Source organism: Fringilla coelebs, assembly GCF_963513975.1.
Source record: "Fringilla coelebs genome assembly, chromosome: 9".
Lineage (NCBI taxonomy): Eukaryota > Metazoa > Chordata > Aves > Passeriformes > Fringillidae > Fringilla > Fringilla coelebs.
Genome location: NC_140067.1, coordinates 9,676,691 through 9,696,254, shown reverse-complemented (window position 1 = coordinate 9,696,254; position 19,564 = coordinate 9,676,691). Strand labels below are relative to the sequence as shown.

Below are 19,564 nucleotides of genomic sequence, written 5' to 3'. Positions count from 1 at the left end.
GGAACTTGTTTCATGTCTATTTTCTAGCCAAGCTCATCACTGTGGTATGGCTCCTTTACACTTCTTCCCCACACCCTAAACATTTTGCATTACATATTGCATATACTTGCCAGCACTCGTATTTTCCAGTGAAAGTTCAACTGACCTTAAAGGATTGCCTCAAACATACCTTAATGTGTTTTATTAAGTGAAACTTTGGGTGCAGGGGGAGGTCACCAGGAAGGTCATGCCTCACCTCCGAAACTTCAGTTACATCCAGTTCATCTTGGAACAAACAAATTGGTGGCCTTTTATGTAGCTGCAAGCTCAGGGCTGCACACTTCAGCAAAAGAATGCTGCAAGGAGTTTACACTGGGAAACCCCACACACAGGAAAACTGATCACCCTCTGGATTGTCTTTTGCAGAGTGGGAAGTGTAGGCCAGATCCTACATGATTTTACAGACACTTCACTGATGGTCAGGAAAAGCTACTTTTGTCTATGTGAAGGAAACAAAGCAGGAAAATTATATGTTCACTAACACCTCTAGGTCTGCTTCACTTTCCCACTAGCTCACACAGACTGAGCGAGGTAACAGGCACAGAATAAGGACACCTTCTCTGGGGTTTTTTAAGCACAGTTCTGGGTTGAGAACTGTGGCCCTTCATAAGACATTATTGGTTAAGTCAGTTTCCATATCATGTGAGCCAGGTTGACATGGAAAAGGTTTTTGTAGATGTCACCTTTACAACTGAACCTGGCTTCTTAGATCCAAGCTGAACTTGTTCAACCCTTGTCTCCTCAGGAACTTAAGAGGCACAATGTGATAATTTCTTTGTCTTCCATACCCAGGTGGGAGAAGATTTTAAAGAGTACCAGCGATATTCACACCTAGATTCCCACCAAAATCCAGCAGTAATCAGCTGTTTGAAAAAACTCCATACTCTTTGATTAGACCCATGTGGTTAGCAGGAGACAGAAGCTAATTTATAGCTCTGAAGTCAGACATAACCCTGTCCCCCAGAAGAAGCAGAATGAGAGGAGATATTTTAAAATGCCACTTTCCAGGGCTCATCTGTGCTTTAAGTTCAACATTTGATGTACAAGATGTTTGGAAAACTGGGATGAGCTCCCTGCACTATCAGGGAAACATCTGTATCTGAGATTAAAGAACAGGTGATTTATTTAAGACAGACTGATGTACCAGGAAGCTAGCCAGAAGAATTTTTTTTTTTTTTGAGGAGCTGCTAGTAATAATGTTTCAGACACAAGATAACAGGTATTATATGAGAAATTTCCTCAATACATTAGATACAGTAGAATCTTCAGTTGAAAGTAATTGAAAACCAGTTCTGCAAGTAACTCCAGTACTTCCTACTCACTAGTTTCCTACTTTGCACTTTCTTCCTCAATTTATCTTCCTGAAAGGAAACTCTGCTGGCCAGAGGTTGTCTCTATTCAGTATCTTACTGAATAGCATGTGCAGTGAATTAAATAGTAAAATGAAAATTGTAATTCCTGACCAAAAATGTTCACAGTTTAAAACCAAGAGGTATGACAGAAAGGACAGAACTGCTACACAATCAAGAGACATAAGACCCCTTTTTACAGGCAAGGACTACAATACATATAGTTTTCTTCATGAATTTAATTTTTATCCATATCCATTATTACTATATCCATATATTTAAGATGAGCACATACTTCTTTGAATGAAGTTCTCACTTTTCATGTGCTTTCTGCAATATCTGTTCTAAACTCTTTCTGCTTTCTAGGGAGGCAGGGCATCAATTGGCAGTGCGAGACAAAGTGTCCAGGAGACAACAGCCATCTTAAAAAATGGTTCAAGATACAAAATACTTGGGAATTTCAGCATAAGCAGATCTTTATTTTCAGCTTTGCAAGCTGTGGTGCTGGAAACAACTTCACCTCCTCATTCCTTTTCATGAGGTTAGGTACTGTAAAATATGTTGCCTTGGCAATAGGATCATTCCTTTGTACTGCCACTGTCCAAGGGGACAAAGACTACTTATGTAATGAAACCCTACAAAGACTCAATTCCACCCTGGTTTTAATTACAACTTTCTTCAAACCACTCACTGTTTCTACGTCAGGTGCTGATTTGGCACTATTGAGGAAACAACCAATAAACTTCACAATCAATCTGCAGTTAGTAGTCAATCCAGCTCACCCTGCTTGTTGTTTTCTTCCTTTGTACGTTTTCTCATACAAAGTAGCAATAAATTGAAGACATGTGGTAAACTAGAGTAGCCTTAACCAGCCACATGTGGTCTCTCTCTCTAGTCCCCTCACTGAGCAGAATTACAACATCTGTCCATCTACTTTCATACAGGTAGCCAGAACACCTTTAACAAAATCCAGCGCATAACTTACATCTTCACATGACTGACGAAGGATGATGCTAGTTTTGGCTGACAAAACATTTTTGGTACCAGTTCTTTCTTCCCATATCTAGGTACTTTAGTCCTTCATACTAATTTTAACTCCAGCCTATTCTTCCTGCCCAGGGAGTCAGAACCCCAAGGTTTACCACATCTTCCTGTGGCACTCTGTCCTCAACACTCACATCACCTCCCTGCAGACTGTAACTCGAAGCCTTTGGTGTCACCTCCCTTGCATTCCAAGTTTCCTGATGCTGCAACACTTTGCAATTTGCTGGCATCACAGTGCAGCCTGACCCAAAACATATCTGCCTTTTTAACCCCTTCCCTTTCCAAAAGGTGACCTTAGCTGTGCGCCACATGGGGAACTTCAACAGTTCAGTTTAGTTCAGTTCTTTTGGGTGGAATGTTTGTATGTGGTTCCAACAACATGCTGCAACGATATGAGGCTATTGTTCAATGATTCCTCCCCCTGCACAAACTCAATAACCTCAGTCACACCTGTAACTCTACTCTCACAGTTCCTGAACCAACTGTCCACTGCACCAAAGCTATTTCGCAAATATGTGCTGCAAACTCCTTTCTGGAAGGAACTCTCTCATTTTCCCATTGCTAATCCTGGTTTGGGATACAGTTTTTCTGGTAAAATTACAGGTGAGACAGGTTTAGCTTCCTTGGTTTCTCTGTGAAGATATAGTATTTTCGTGCTGTGGAGGTGAAATCTAGAAGCAAATCTTGGGCCATTTGCTCTCTCTGATAATCAGAGCAGCCTATTTATGATTTCCATTAAAATATCATTTGAAGCAGAATGCTTTCCTGTATTTCTATAAAAAAAGAAAAGCAGCAAAATACTTCATTTCAGTATCTATCTACCAGGGTCCTTATGGTACTGACTACTACCATGTCAACAAGACCTTTTCAAAGCATGGCTTACAGCAGACTCAGTATTTATCTGAGCTTTTCACTCTTGCCTTCTCAACTAACCTCTCAGTAGTCCAAAGACCAGATTTTTTTTCCCCTACTAAACAGTCCCTTCCCCTGGATCTTTACTGGGGAAACATTAATTTTCCACAACCAAGGAAAAAGGATATAATGTGCACATAAAATGGCCAAGCTCCTTCCCGTAAGTGTATACACTGGCATAGTTTTACTAACAAACAAGAGATTTCGAAATATTTATCTGCAGGGATGGAATAAAGGATTCAACATGTTTTTCCTGTTAATATTATTTGTAATGCTCAGAGCACTTCAGCACAAGGTCCTGTATGACCAGAGCAATTAGATGTTCCTGCTGCCATAAGGTAGCAAACTAAGTAAAACAACAAGACTGGTAAAAATAAAGCCAGTATTTGATAAAAATCAAGAAACCAACCACTGACTGCTAAAACAAAAGCCAGAACAGGAACCTGAAACTAAATTAATCCATCTATATCTAAGCCTCATTTCAAAACAGCTAAGTGTGCCTAAGTCTACCAAATGAAACAACATTCTAGAACCATAGTGTAATTTGGGTTGGAAGGGACCCTTAAAGGCTATGTAGTCCATGCCCCCTTAAATGAGCAGGGACATCGTTAGCTAGACCAGGTTGATCAGGGCCCCATTCAGCCTGGCCTTGAATATTTCCAGGGATGGGGCAGTCACAGCTTCTCTGGGCAACTTGTGCAAATGCCTGAAAACCCTTACAGTAAACAATTTCTTCCTTATATCTAGTCTGTATTATTTTAGTTTAGAGCCACAAGTCCTTGTCCTGTTGCAGCAGGCCAGGCTGAAGTTTGTAAGCATCAATCTTATAAGCCCCCTTGAAGTTCTGCAAGGCCACAATGAGGTGTCCCTGGAGCCTTCTCTTCTGACCAACCCCCAACTCTTTCGGTCTTCACAGGGGAAGTGCTTCAGCCCTCTGATCAGCATTATGTCTGATCATATGTATTATGGTCCATAAAGTTGAGAGGTGTGGGAAGAGAGACTAACAGTGAAGATCGAAGCAAAAAAAGTGGTTGAGTATCTCAGCCTTCTCATCTGCTGTGACCAGCTTGCCAGCCATGCTTATCAGGGGTTAAATCTACCAGGCATTACTTTTCATTTGCCAAATGGCACAGTCCCCTGGGCAACCAAGCTTCAGTCAAGTCTGTGGGTGTTACACGCTGTCCCTTTGCAAGAGAGCTACGATGAGGAGACTCCTGCACCAAAGATGCAGCAATCCAAGGACCCTCTTGTGCTGCCACCCCTGATGAAAACAGAGCAAAGAGAAAGGGCGGTCCTGAGCCACTACAGAGACTAAGGGTACACAGAGCTACTGTAGGAACATCCACACAGACAAGGTTTTCAAGCAACCTATGATTTTAACTCAATTAGTAGTTTTTTTCCAAGTATGTAACTCAGTGCAGTCGTTTGTCACTGAGCTCTAGGGAGCCATCCAGAGGGAAAAAAAGAAGTGTTTTGCCACTGCAGCCTGCCACCTGGGCAGCCAGCATCTCTCAGCACTTGTGCTGTTGTATAAATTACATCCCTCCCAGCTTGGTCAAGTATGTCCATCATTCAGCACATATGTAATCTTTGCTATTTTATTGTCTCATTGATGGAAGAATTAGCTGCACAGTGGGAAACACGTTAAGAAAGGACTACCAATTATTTTGCCCTGTTACTAACTTCTTTAATCCCCTGTAATCTCTTCTAAGGGGGGATTCATATCTACTCAAATCACTTCACAGGAGACATATATAATGTAATAGAAGCCCTACACACCAAAGCAAACAAACTCAGCTTCTGGTACTCCAGAGTATCAAATGCACCAGCCATTGCTGGAGGACAAGTCATAATTTACAAACAGTATGCAATGGACTGTCCAAACTAACCCCAGTTACTTGATCCTTTCAGTTGAGAAAGATCATCACCTAGGCCATGACCTCTGTTCCTCCAGTAACAAGGCAACCACTGCCTAATAAGAGATACCTGGTTTTGTTCTAAGCACCTTGTGGTGTTCCCACCTACACAGCAAGAATTTATTCATTTCAGAAGCTGGTATTAAATACCAGCTGTGAGGTTATTCAAAAGCTTTCTTCTGGTTTGGAGATATAATTTGTGGATCTTGATGCTGCAGGAATTACGGCATAGGATCCCCAATCACATTATAGGAGAACTACCAAGAGATAAACATTTTACATTTTGGTTTTGGTGAGTTTTGTTTGTTTGTTTGTTTTGCTTTTTCTGTATTGACATAGTGAACTGAAGATGCTGATGAGATGGGAAAAAAAAAGAAAGATTCAACCCAGAGAAGCTAGAAGTCATGGAAGAGGCAAGGGAAATACCAAGGCAGTGCCATGTAGCTCTTCATAAATGAACTTAGAATGCAGAGCAATTTTTGCATTTGGTTGTTCCCAGTATCCCAACTTCAAAAGAAAAAATTTATCTGATCTTTCTTTCTTCTGAGTTATCAATACACCTTTGTCTTTTCCATAAGAAGTGTCCTACTGCTTCAAGCTGGTGTTACTGCAATGAACACTCCTGAGAATGGCCTTCAGTTACCACTCACATTTGATTTGGGCATTCTTATAGTAGACCATTAGTCTGGTTGAGCTGCTCATGTCAGCATAAAAATGTATACTCTTTAAATGACACAGTTTTTATCCACTTCTCAATGCAATTTCAGAATTTCTAATATACAATACCTTAGTTGGTAAAACTGCCTTACTTGTAGGACATCTGCTGTGCAACATAAAAAATGAATTAGATCTGTCAAGGCACTTCATTATGCTCATATTGACCCATATCAGCCAACACATATTGACTTTCCAATTAAAGTGAAGATATTTTCTGAAGTTGTGATTAGATAAAAGGCTGAGCTGTTTTAGAGACACTTGGGAGAAGAGGTGTTTATAAGGAGTTGTCCACTGTGGACAGTTTAAAGCAAAACCACATATAAGTTATCCACCTATTGCAAATGGATCCATCAACACGAGTAAAAATGATTAGCATTTTATCAAAAATCCATCAGATTTAATCAAAGTAATGAAAGAGAGTCAAAATACATTAAAAATACATAGAATGTATTGCTTGCTTCACTGCAACAAAACTCAGCAGCTATAGTAGTTCTGTTTCTCACTACCTGTGTGTGCATGAATTCATGTCCCTCTAATATTAAGTCTTATCATGATGCAATTTGAAATAATTTATCAGCTCAGTATCTGTGCAGATCTACATAATATTAATTAGAGTATGCTTTGCAATAAAGATCCAGAGTCTACAGTCTTAATTCCAGCTGGAGAGGAATAATTACAAATTTGACTCCAGTGCATCAGCATGCAGTAACCATAGAGCAGCTAAAGGGGGTAAAACCCCTGGGACTGTGAGGTTTTTCACTCTTTGGGGGCTATATTGTTTCCACCAAGAGTGACTAGGGATCACATTGTTTTCTAGAATTCACAAAAATGTTACCCCAAAAGTCAGTTTATCTCTCTTAAAAATAATATATCACCAACTTTACAATGCTTGTGGAATTTAGTGAAATACTTAATATACATCTCTGGGATCGATTTAGGATTTAGAACAGTACTAAATGCCAATGCAGACAAACACAACATGATTTGGGACTCTTCATAAAAAACAGTGCTATTTATGCACTTGGCTGCCTCTGCAATTTAATGGTAGAGCTGCTGACCTCATATGCAAAACCATACCATTGTGATTGTGGCATCAATTAATTAATCAAAATGACACAGGGTCTCATGATCAAATGAGAGAGGTTCCTCTACTTTTTATGACAGTAGTGCTTGTGATACAGCCATACTGGATCCATCTGTGATTGAACTGGAAACCAGCTATTTTCTATACTCAATGGAATTCTGATTTATTATGTGCTTGAAATTACTGTGGATTTCTATTAAAGACAAACACTTTGTGGTAAGGTACCATACTTACCTGTAATTTAGTTATGTAACAGTAGTATCCTCCACAGACCCCACATCCTTTGGGGTTTTATGTTTTTCAGATATGCAACTTTCAGAGCCAACTTGGCATTTTTTAAGAGTTTGGCCTTTTTCCTGAGGCCCTAAGCAAACCTCAAGCCATGAAGGAGCAGAGGATTTATACAGGTCTGCACAGACTCAATCAGCAGTTTCCTTTCCACTGACATCCACAGGAAGCCAGCATGTATGGAAAGATGGGGGCATGCAGACATCAACAATTACAGACAGGCCACTTTTCCCACATTTGGAAATGTACAGCTCAAGGCTGTACATTTAGTCAGTGTCTTTAGTGCATGAGAAACCTCTACTAGTTGGCAGATTTTCTCTTTGAAAAGTTTATTAATTTATTCTATTACTCAGCATAGGCAATGGTAAAGTAAAGGCTGCAGGATGACAAAAAAGGGCCAAAGAAAATGACATTTTAGGTGAAGCTGTAATGTTCAAAAGTGAGAAGAATATTTCTAGCTAGCAAGCATACCACTTCAAAATATGCTTTGTGCCTCAAATATTTTAGGGATACTCACTGATCCAGCTACTAAAATAACACTTGGAAGAATGACACACAAGCTCATACAGACTCATACATTCACTTAACTTACTTACACATTCTGAAGATGATAGGGTCTACTGTAAAAAGAAGACATTTATGTTCCAAGACTCTTGTTAGCTCATTTCACTCGTCCACTTCTGGACTGCTTATAGAGACTTATGACTTGGTCTTTGGAAACACACCCCAGGTATCATCTCTTCTGGCTGAGGATTCTTTACAGAACAAAAATTACTGACTCAGGATCTATCTAGAAAAAGAAACTGCAAATTTAGGGAACTAAGGTACAAAAAGGTAACCTACCCTTCCTCAATTGTAACAGAATTCATGATGATACAGTTTGTTATCTTAACTTTGTCTTTTATGGTACACATGCTGCCAATGATGGAGTGTTTGATGGATGTCTTCTCTCCAATTTGTGTGGATGGCCCAATGATACTGTCTGACCCAACCTAGGGAAGAAAAGAACAGAAACAAGCAAAAGTACATGGAGCTCTCTGATATATGTTCTCCATACACCTCTCCCAAAGCACTTCTTAAGCACTCATCAATAAAGTTTACCCTGCTCTACCCTGAGGGATCCTTGGCAGAGGAAAGACCTGAAAATTTAGGGCCCACCCCATAGGCAGACAGACAGTCTTCCCAAGGTCTGTTAGCTTGGTAAAACTCCTAAAAAAAAATCTAGTGGATCTGGTTCTGTAGGCTTCATGCAGAAAGGTAAGCACAGTAGGCACGTTCCTGCTGGTACTCACTGGTTTCACTCAGGTTTGCCCTCTGAGACCTGTTAAAGGGAGGCTTGAAGCTGGCATTCAACCAAAACACATTAGCAAGAAGCAAAGCTAAAATACTGATCCTTTCTGGGTTTGGTGTCCTTAGGGAGGCAAACTTCTCAACTACCAGGAACTGCCATTAGGGAACAAGAGGCCGCAGTGTCTGACTTGGGAGTAAAATAGACTTTTTACCAAACATTTTAAAAGAGAGAGACTGAAAGGCAGGAACCCATGGGTGAGCCTACAGAAGACTCTGGGCTGCATCACCTACGTTCCACCATTCCACTCTTCAGAGCTTGGCTTCGCTTCCAACAATGGGACTGAATTTTAGCAAGCAGTTCTTGAAACAAAGGGGTTGCAGACTACTGAAAGAACAGAGATGGGAAAAGGCAGCACTTACCATGCCTCTATCAGTGATCTGTGCAGACCCATGAACCAATGACTCTTCCAGACCCAGATTAAGCAGTAATTTGGGAACCTACATGAAAAAACGCACATCACAAATTAACATGATAATGCTGTACCCACAAGTTACATAACAGCTCAAAGATGGCTTTGGTTTCCATTGCACAAGTGTGTTTGCCATAAACTTTTTAACCGATGGGAAAAGGTAGGCCACTGCATTTCAAATGTCCACCAGCTATGTGTGATTTATCATCTCCCACTTTTGTAAAGGAGACAGGTACAGTGCTACCCCAGTGCACTACATGTCTCCTTTCAACTCAGCTTCCCACCTGTGGAGAAGCAGTGGATCAGCAGCAGCAAGCAGGCGGGCTCCAGCTGAGCACAGTGACATCCTGGGTGTTAGCACAATGTCCTGCATGTGCCATTCCTAATGCAGCTCAGCTTGTTTTACACTGTGCAGTAAAGCAAGGGAGGGAAGCAAACAATAACAAATATAAACCAGTAAACTGACATAAAAAGGTGACTGTGTCCAGCCCACTCCATAAGATAGTACTCTCAGGCATGGGCAACAAAATTGTATTTCAGATGTTTAAGCAGAAAGAAACTAAAGGTGATCAAGTGGCTATTCCAGATGATGGAAAGCTGCACAAGAAAAGGCTCTCAACAGGGAGAAGGCAGGGGTCAGATAAGCTGACAGAGCAGCAGTGGTAAAAAGACAGACACAGCCCATGAGGTAGCCAAGAACAAATCCATGGAGAGCAATTCTGAACTGGCTCCTGAAAGGAAGGGGAGCTAGGATTGTAGGACATGGGATATCACTCCATCATTCCTCCTTCTGTGGGTGAAAGAGCAGCCTGAGGCATTCTGCATCTCCTGGCTGAAGGCAAGGTCACACAGCACAGAAGAAGTGATGACAGCAGGGATGGGGAGGGGGGAGCAATGCACAGGAGAGGGGGGAGCAATGCACAGACACAGTGCTACACAGTTACTGACAGGGGTGATGCTATGCAAGATGTCTCTTGGTAGGACAGAGAGACAGGGATGTATGAGGGCTAAGAGGTCTGTGTCACAGCAAATTGTAGGGTTGAATGAGAGGCTGCACGTGCTGGGGCTGGAGTGGAGCTCTGCACATGGTGCTTGGCCATCCAGGATGTGAGCATTCACTGTCCATCTGGGAGGTCGTCTGGAGTCTCAGCACAGTGATGGTGAAACTGAGTTTACCTCAAGGGAGGAAGCAGCAATCATTAAGTCTTCCTTTTCTCAACCCAAGCACCTATTTTTACAAAACTCTTAGAAAAGCTGAGAGTATCCCAAAGATCTCTATTGCTCTGTTAAATTTGGCTGAATGTTGCCAGCAATTTCCAAACCTGCTATTAAGAAACTGCTACACAGTACAATTGTGTAAAATGATTTCCTTAGAAAGCTGGGATAACAAGAGTGATGGCTAAGGAGAGAACCTCAAAAAGCAAATCCCACAGATCTGAAGAAGATGGGATCAGATGAGCTCACATTTCTGAGCTATCATTTCAATTTGCCTGTTGCCCTAGTAGACATTTTCACATCTGTAGCTCTTTATATCCTGAAGTTGGCCCTTCCCACTAGACTTGGATTTTGTTTATTTTTTAAAAAGCAAGAGTAGATTAGATCCTTCAGTCCAAGGTGCAGGCACTGCAGAAAACCACCAGGTTACCAGAACACCACAAACTAGGCAAATCTGCCTGGATGATGCTGGCTGGGTGAAGAGGCCCAACATGTCACCTGACACAAAGATCCAGGACAGGAACATTCACTAAACCATACCTACAGCATAGGTTGGAAAGATTCCGACTATCCAGTGTTGATCTGCAGGAAGGGAAAAAAATGAAGAAAGGCTCTTGACCTCCCCAGTGGAAAGGTGGTGGGGTGAAATAAATAAAGAATTTTACTGGCCAGAGCAAAGGTCTTATTAGAATCAGTCAGTGGTAGTGCAGCCTGAGGGGTAACCCACGAAAGCTACAAGCTCAAGCATTTTGCTCTGAAAAGAAAGGTTAGACTGGGGGCAGGAGTCAGAGGGAGTGCCTGGGTCAAGGGAAGGTTTAAGATGTGTTTGGATTTAATTCATCTTACAAAGAAACTATTTCCTGCTATTGAAGATAACTCCCTCCTGAACCCACCTGCCCACACACAGGCTGCAGGCATCCAGAAACCCAGCTGGAAGTGAAATGATGTGAGCAGTGTTTCCTCGCCAGAAGGGCAACGGGTTAGGATGCCATTCCTTCCCACAGCTACTGCACTGGACTGCTACTGCTATGTGAGTCTGTCCTTTGGGACCTCAAAGTTATAGGTCCTGACTCTGCAGCAAGGAGATCAGAATCTGGTCTGTGAAGGCCAAGATAAGAGCTAAGTAAACACTGAAATTTTCCTTAGAGACCAACAAAACAGGTAACTCTGCACCCACCCCCATCCCCCCCCAGTCAAATTAAATGTGCATCTTTTATAAGGATTAGCAAGAGAAACAAAATGCAGTGGCAGTGAAAAAAGGAACTGCGTTCTCACAACTCCTCATTAAGCTCCATTTTATGTTTTACCTCCACATAGTTTCCTTAGAAATTTTACCATCCTGAAAAAGTTCAAAATTCAAAGAAAATCTTTTCCAACGTTGAAGGCCCCAATGTGACTCCAAAACACTAATTCTTTGTACCACCCAGGAGCAAACATATTTCCTGAACTAACCAAAATGTAGAATATTTAGGTTAAAAAAAAACCCAACCAAAAACAAAAAACCAACACAAAAAATCCCACATGGAGTCTGACTGGCTTAACTCAATAACTTTTTACTGAAGTGGCTGCTGCCAAATGTACACGCACACTTCCCTTAGCAAGTGGTATTCTCCCTTAACCCTTTGGGCACACTTGTTCCTGCTATTTTTTGGGGAAGTTTTCTCTGACAGCTGCACTGCCTCTCTTCTTCATCTCCCTAAGCACAAAGCAAATCACTTTATTTCTGCGTTCCTCTACAAACATCAAGGAGAAAGAGCTCCAGTGTGTAAACTCATGCTGCCATTCTGCAATTCTGATTTGCATGAACTAATCCTTTAATGTTGTCAAAAAGAAAGCAACTCAGCCTGAGAGCAAAGGTAAAGCAGTGACTACTTCCAGAATTCCCAATACGACTATGTCATCTTTCCAGCCTCAATTCCAGAAGTCTTGAGTCTTTCCTTACTGCACTCCTTACTGGTAGTTCAAAACTAGAGGAAGCTGTCCATTCCTGACAGCAATGAAGTTCATCACTAGCAGAGTAAAGTACAGAGAATTTGTACATTGCATCAGCCAGTGTAGTAAAAAACCCCCAAGAATCTTGCCCCACAAAGATATTAAGAGCTTTTAATCATCAGCTTGTTAGGTAGTACAGGATTTCCCTAATTCTCATCTGTTATTTTTTTCTTTTATGAATTTTCAGTAGAATGAAAGTGAAAACTGCAACAGATGCTGCCTCAGATCAAGAGTTCACCTCTGTGTGTACCTGGAATACCACAGTAGAAAAATCTGTTCATAAAAGAGTCCTTTTATAATGGAAATCATTAGGCAAATTAAATGAAAGGGTAGTTTACATCTCTCTTCAAATTGTTAATAATCTTTGTGATTATCACAAACAAACATCTGTTAGGAAGAGTCCAATCAGAACTGACCTTGCTTTTAGGACATGGAGGATATTGATTAAATGAGCTATCAAAGTCACTTCCATTCTTATTTTCCACACTTTGTGACTCTTCGGCTGCAGGTCTTGCCGCTCCCAGAAACCCACAAGAGTGTGTAGGGTGAGGGTTTTCTCAGCTAAATCAAATCTAGAGTAAATCAGTGACAGAATTGTTTCCTGGCCTCACGTCCTATCCAGCAAGCAGTACGGTGATGTGTGGCTGGATAACGTGGCTCTGGTTCAATTCCCACATACTCCTCAGCTGTGTCACAGGGAGTCACTCCTGCAGGGTGAAATGTCCTGTGAGCTACTGCTGCATTCTCAGGCAGAACCTCTGTATTTTCCTCACCTGTCTGTTGGCTTCAATGTACAGCCCAAGAGTATTCACTCGGTAGCACAGCCCCTCCTTCATGATGTGGACGTAGCAGCGCACTTTTCCTTCATGGAGAGTTTCATTCATATCTCCTCTATGATCATTCCAACAAGAGTTATCTGGAGCAGGTTTCAGCAAGCTATTATCTTCCTTTATGAAACTATAAATGTCTGGAGAACACACACATGCATGAAGTTAGACAGGATTTAATGAAATACCTTCTGAAGAGGAATACTATTAAAATACTGTTGGTGAAGGGAAATCTTCACCTCACCTCATCTCCATGGCTAGATACTCAGCAATCATTAACAGATTTTATCACATGCAGTGAGTAAGTGCTTATTTTTATTCTGCAGGTGTGAATTAAGGAATCAGGACAGATGCAATGTTTTGCCCAAGGTCACACAAGGAGACAGCAGAAATGCTGGAAATAAAATCCAGAATCTGAGATTCTGTCCAGTTCCCAGTACAGGGTGGTTAAGGCTTAGTCGGTTGTCCTTCTCAATTTTAGAAACCCTCTCCTAAAATTTCATTTTGAACAATGAATCTAATTTTTTTCCAGAAAAAAACCCCAACCTAGAGCCCCTAGCTGATTTGCTAAAGGCTTACACTAAAATAAGGGAGGACAAAAAAATGTACATAGTACACAATACTATTTGAAAAAGAAATCTACTAGAATATTTGCTAGGGGAAAAAGGCTTCTTCTGCTGAGGAATAAAAGCTGAATCTCTAAAACAGTGTTTCAGGTTAGTTCTGTACTCTACTCCATAACTCAGCTGTAGCATATGGGCTTTAAAACTTCCATAAACCCAAATCTTTGATATTGTACTGACCTAGGGATGCCTGCTCTTTTTTCTTTTGGTCCTCTTCTTTGTTGTCTAGTCCTTGCTGCAATGATGGAGGAGAAGAAAACTGTTTCCTAACCAGATGTGGAATCAGTTCACTCCGGAGAGATGTGATTGTCCTGGGGAAAGAGACACATTAAGTCTGTGAATGCTAAAACTTATGTCTTCATTTTCTTTGCGCATAACATCATCAGACATTTTGCACTCATTCATGAGGATGTATCAAAATGGCAAGACATCAAGACAATGTCCACTAGTCACCTTCCTCCTTAATGAATTAAAATATAACAAAATATTCAAAATGAGGAAAAAGCTTCATTTCCAGAACTATGTCCCCTATATTTTAACAGAGGTGACTGTAATTTAATATGTCATTATCCTACAATTCATACTTGTGTCCAGATGGAATGCAGAAAGTACCAACATCGTAGTGACAAAAACTGAAGTCACTTTATATGGCCTAAAAATGGCATCAATTGACTGGAAAAGAGAGAATAAAGCACCCATAAAGGGAAAACCTAAGCATGTCCTTTTCTTTGTGATAAAAATATGGAAATGCTCAAGGACATATGAAATATCAGATTGCTAAATTAAAATTTTTATGATGCATTAATGATATTCCTGTTCAAATGACAGATCCAAAACTTTTTAAAGACTCAGTCCTTTAACAAGAGAAATTAGGACATTTCAGTTTAGGTCCTAAGACTTTCACATTCTTTAGACGCTCCATTACAAAACATGTAAGTGAACAGAAAGCTTCCAGAAAGCTTCAGCTGGCAATACACCCATCTTCCCCTTGTACAGAATTCAACTTTTATTGTATCCATTTTGATACCCCAATACTAGGAGGTGGGGAAATCAGGAGGGGTTTTATCCCAAACCACCTATGCTTTAAACAAGGGTCCCAATCACAAGATTACCTCTACTCTTGCATTGATTTATACATTGCAATGAATCAACAAAAAACTCTCACAAAAGACAAATATCAATGTAGAGAGCCTATTGTACAATGGGATTATAACCCTGCAAATTTAATTTTGACTATGAGAAAAAAATTTTATTTTTCAATAAAATATTTGGGGGAAAAAAAATCAACAGTTTTTACAGTTGGAGTGCAGTCTTAAAATAGCTTTATTGTTGTTGTTTCATTATTTTAACAATCTCCATTTAGTTACTGAATTGTGGATTATTTAAAGTAGTACTTGGGAAAATCATGCGGAAAATGAACTCGAACTTGGCATGTGTAAGAGGAAGTGCTAAACTTCAGAGGAAGGGTTGGAGAACTAACACAGTGAGTTTGGCTAGAGGAACTCAACAAATAACAACCCACAAAGAAAGAGGAGTTGTTTAGAATGGAAGACAGCAAAACTAGGAACTAACTAACAGATTAAATTACAAAAGGCAAGTACTAGAATGAGTACAGTGAAAATTATTTTGCTTGGCAAAATGTCTAGCAAAGGGGGATTTTACATAGTTCAAACTTTAGACCAGCTCAAAGCCCACCCAGGTCCCGTTCAGGTCAATGATAGTGAAGCAGACCTAAGGACCAAAAGAGTCTTTCCTGTCTCTAGCTTTGAAGGGAAGATTCAGATGCGATTGCCAGTTCAGCCCTATGAACAAATACAGCATGCTTCTTTTTAGTGACGAACTTTTTCTTCAGCCCTCAGTGCAGGTTGTGTCACATCCTCTGTCCTGCAGCCCACCTCTGAAATTTTGCTTTTATGCTTTATTACAGACGAGGAAAAGCTCTAGTCTTTAGTCTCTCCTCCTGCTGGAAAATAAGATTATAATCACCTTCAGATAGCTGTATTTCAGGAACTAACAAAGTGAAACACTTCATTCCCTAATCACCGAATTTCTGCCTGCTAACCACTTACAGGCGCGCTCAGCCGCGGCCGCGCCGGCCCCGCGCTCCCACACACGTGGGGCTGTGCAGATGGGCAGTTTACTAGCTCACAATGTTTGCCTGCAGCTGTGCCATTCAGCAATGATTTCCTGCTTGGGTTTTATACTGCATCCAAAACCGACAATCCTCTGTTTCCCTCAGAGGCTGGCTATGGCATTTATAAGATATATTACCTATAAAATACCCAAGTATTTGGCAGTCTTAAATAGTCTGATGCAGAGGACAACACAACACGGTAGGAAATGAAAGCAGTGGAAAGGGGAAAAGACAAAGTTTTGCAGTTTTGCCTGGTTTTTGATGGTTTAATCTTTCTTGGCCAAACTCCCGAAGCTTTCCTGCAATTCTCTGAAGTGCTAGCCACATTCCTTTGCCAAAGGTGGAGCAAATCTCTGGGTCATCCATAAGATGTGGCTCAGAAACACATCCTTCTTACTGGAAAAGGAAAACCAGGAAGGTTCGCCTCTGCTTGCTGTTGAAGCAATTTATATGCAACATTAAAGGAATTTGCCTTTGGAAAGTAGTAAAAATACACAGTAAGGCCCTCTCTGAGAAAGATTCAGGAATTTTGCAGATCTTGCAAATTAGATATACTAAGTGATAGCATGAGACTATTATGTGACTGTCAACAGTGGGAGAAACCAACCATCTCGCTGGAACTAGGAAAGGAATTGAAATAAAAGGAAATGCAGAGGGACTGAAGACCCTGCATAAAAAAATTAGCAGGAGTTTGGAAGAACCAACTAGCTTGTAACCTAGAGACAGAAGAAGACAAACCAAAAAGGTTTCTGGTCTAGTGCATTTAAAATTCTTACAATCAAATCCCAAACTTCACATGCCTATATTAAGGAGAAATAAACTTAAGACTGTGTAAGCTGAAGAAATCATCTTTTTAAATTCTCTTCAGGTTTTAAAAATTGGAGCCTCTTGGTTTCTAAAGCTCGTTGTTTTCGTTAGCACCAAGAAGTGAAAATGAAATATGCACTGAGATCCACAGAAGGGAAAATCTTCTACAACCAGGAGAAGGAAAGTAAAAGGGTGAGTGGAAGGAGAGGAGGGCACACAAAATTTTGGCAGAAATCCAATTCTAAGCCAATGTGGGGTAAGCATGCTCTTGACACCTCAGAGCAAACTCCAGATGGTAGAGAGCATAAACATGAACCTGCCTTTGAGAAACATTTGCCAAAATAAATATGTTTTCATAAAATCTAGCCCAAGTGACAGGCCCTTTTTCATGACTTTGATTTTTGAAGTTCTGTCTGTTTTCACCTCAACAGAAAGTAGCAGGTTTTCAATGAAACCACCAAAGATGGAGAGTGCTGTTAGATGTCTTTTTGTAAATGAAGAGAGTGGGACACACTAATCCCTGAAGCACCTTATGTGGCTCCAGTATTCTGAGAACAAGAGCTGGCAGCAATTTTGAAAGAGGCTGATACTGATCACATTTTAACCATGCAAAAAGAAGTATCATCTCAGGCAAGGAATCTGCCATTCATGCAGCAGGTCACAACTACAGGGGATGTTGCTGCATAAATGGGGGAAATGAAGACAACTGGGCAGTTGAAATTCATGGTGCAAGTGCAAGAAAAAAAGCGGGAATTCAAGTGAAGATGAAATAGTTAAATATCAAAAGAACCTCCTGGAAATTTCAATACCTAAGAGTTTAGAGCACACATCAATTACTTGCAGTCAGCTATGTGGATGGCAGACTCAGACTCACACAATATAAACTTAGAATATTCAAGGTTAATTTTATTTATAACCTAAAACATTAAGGAACAAAAATGGCTACTTGGTCAGACAACTGTTATTTTACCAAGTACTGTTATTACCAGCAAGACATAATTACACCTTTAGAATCCCTTTATCCCTGGTCCCTGTGCACTCTCGGAATTCGCAGTGTTTCTGGGATTTTTTACATTTCATTAAAGGCACAGATAAGGTTCATGCTAAATTAGAAGTTTTACTTGTGAAAGAACATTGGGTGAAAACACCCTAGGTCAATAAGCTTAATATTTAAACACAGCTATGCAGTGTTTCAGAGACTTTTAACCATAAATAAACTTTAAACAGTCTACAACATGGCAGAATTAAGTTTGTATCTATGTATGTTATATTATATTACATTACATTATGACCCACAGAGGGCCAACTTTTACTTGTTGCTGAAAAGCAATTGCCTCTGGGATGAAGCTAATTGAAACTTCAGCAAGAAATGAAGAACAACGCAGCCAACTGAAACACAAGAGGAGTTTTGGGGGAAAAAAACTCATACTGTCCCCTTAAAAAAAGACAAAAAAGGATTTCACAATTATGCTTTAAAGGGCTGTGATTTCTGTTCGTAGATATATGTATTACTGGAGACTCTGTCATAAGACATGGAAAACAATGTTTCTGAGCAATGATGATAGGGAATCTCACAAAGTATTTTGCAATAATACAAGAGTATTTGAATCTAAGTTTGGGTGACCTTGCACAAGTCTAGGTAACTGTAGGTGCTGTTTGGCTTGATCCACAACAGGAATGGGAGATCCACAGCTTCTGCTTCCTGCAGCTAATTCTCACCAGCTTCAGACACCCTGAACACAACTGTCAGTTCCATTTACCGGCTGTCATTCATTTTCATTTTCCATGTTTAATGTTAAACACCATAAAATAGTATTAATGAGTATTAGCATTCTAATATCCTCCCTGTTTTATTAATCTGTGATGAAGCATGAAATCTACTGTTGCTGTCAGCACCCACCTGTGAAATCTGCTGTTACCCTCCATGGGTAGCTGCAGGGGGCTTCCCTTGCTATCACACACTGTCAGCACAATCAGCTACATCTACAGGTGCAGATAGTGTTTGTGATTCCCCACTACAAACAAGCAGATCATTAGCCCTTTCATACCTATTTGTATCCTTTTTTTTTTTTTTTAACAGGCAAATGTTAGCTCTTGTACAGCTATGCAAGTGTACACTGAGTTGGGTTCTGATCTTAGCTCCATGGCCTTCAACAGAGATTCTTCAGATCACATCAAAAGAACATGAAGCTGTATTTCAGACTGGTGCTCATAATTAATGTTAGAAATGTATACATAAATACAACTAAACAAATCCTAAGGCAACTTACAGTTTTGGCCAGAAAGGAGTTGCATGTTTATACAGAACAATAAAGATGTAAGAGAAAGGGAGGGAATGAAAAAAAAAAAAAAAAGAGGGTGTGTTGGAAGAAAAAGAAAAGTTAATTCTGAACCCTGTAGGTACATAGTTCATGGTTCTCATCGTTTAAAGGATAAAGCCAAATAACATTTAAAAATTCCATGTAAGCTGGGAGCTCTCTTGTTGAATCTCAACGTTATTTTCTCCTGATCCTTTGATGGAGATTAAAAATTTCCATGTGAATACAAAGAAAGAAACAACAGTTACTCTGAGATTTTTTTCCCTGAGCATTTAATGCTCTAAACTAGAGCAGCCAGCCACCATTCCCATCTCCTCCCCCCTCCTTCAAGAAAAAAAAGTCAACTCACTTTGAAGAAAAGACAAAACAGACAAAACAGGGTCAGGGCAAGGGGGATTAGGGAAATGATATTTATATCATGGACCAAATTAAAATGTCAATGCAAGAGGCAGGCAAACAGCCCATGCCACATATATACACCAGGCATGTTTCCTCAAGGAAACAGGAAAGAGATTTGAAAAGAGTTAATGCAGTCCTGA

The 19,564-nt window shown here is 40.4% G+C and overlaps 1 protein-coding gene across 1 annotated transcript in view; it reads right to left on the bottom strand.

The window, feature by feature from the left end:
* The window catches only part of EIF2B3 (eukaryotic translation initiation factor 2B subunit gamma), a 98,570-nt gene that overhangs the window by 16,150 nt on the left and 62,856 nt on the right, over positions 1–19,564 (bottom strand). Inside the window, exons 6-9 of the mRNA XM_084211361.1 lie at positions 13,947–14,077; positions 13,090–13,283; positions 9,060–9,137; positions 8,193–8,341 (exon numbers count right to left, since the gene is read on the bottom strand). Coding sequence (XP_084067487.1) covers positions 8,193–8,341; positions 9,060–9,137; positions 13,090–13,283; positions 13,947–14,077 — 552 coding nt within the window. The remainder of the gene's footprint in view (positions 1–8,192; positions 8,342–9,059; positions 9,138–13,089; positions 13,284–13,946; positions 14,078–19,564) is intronic.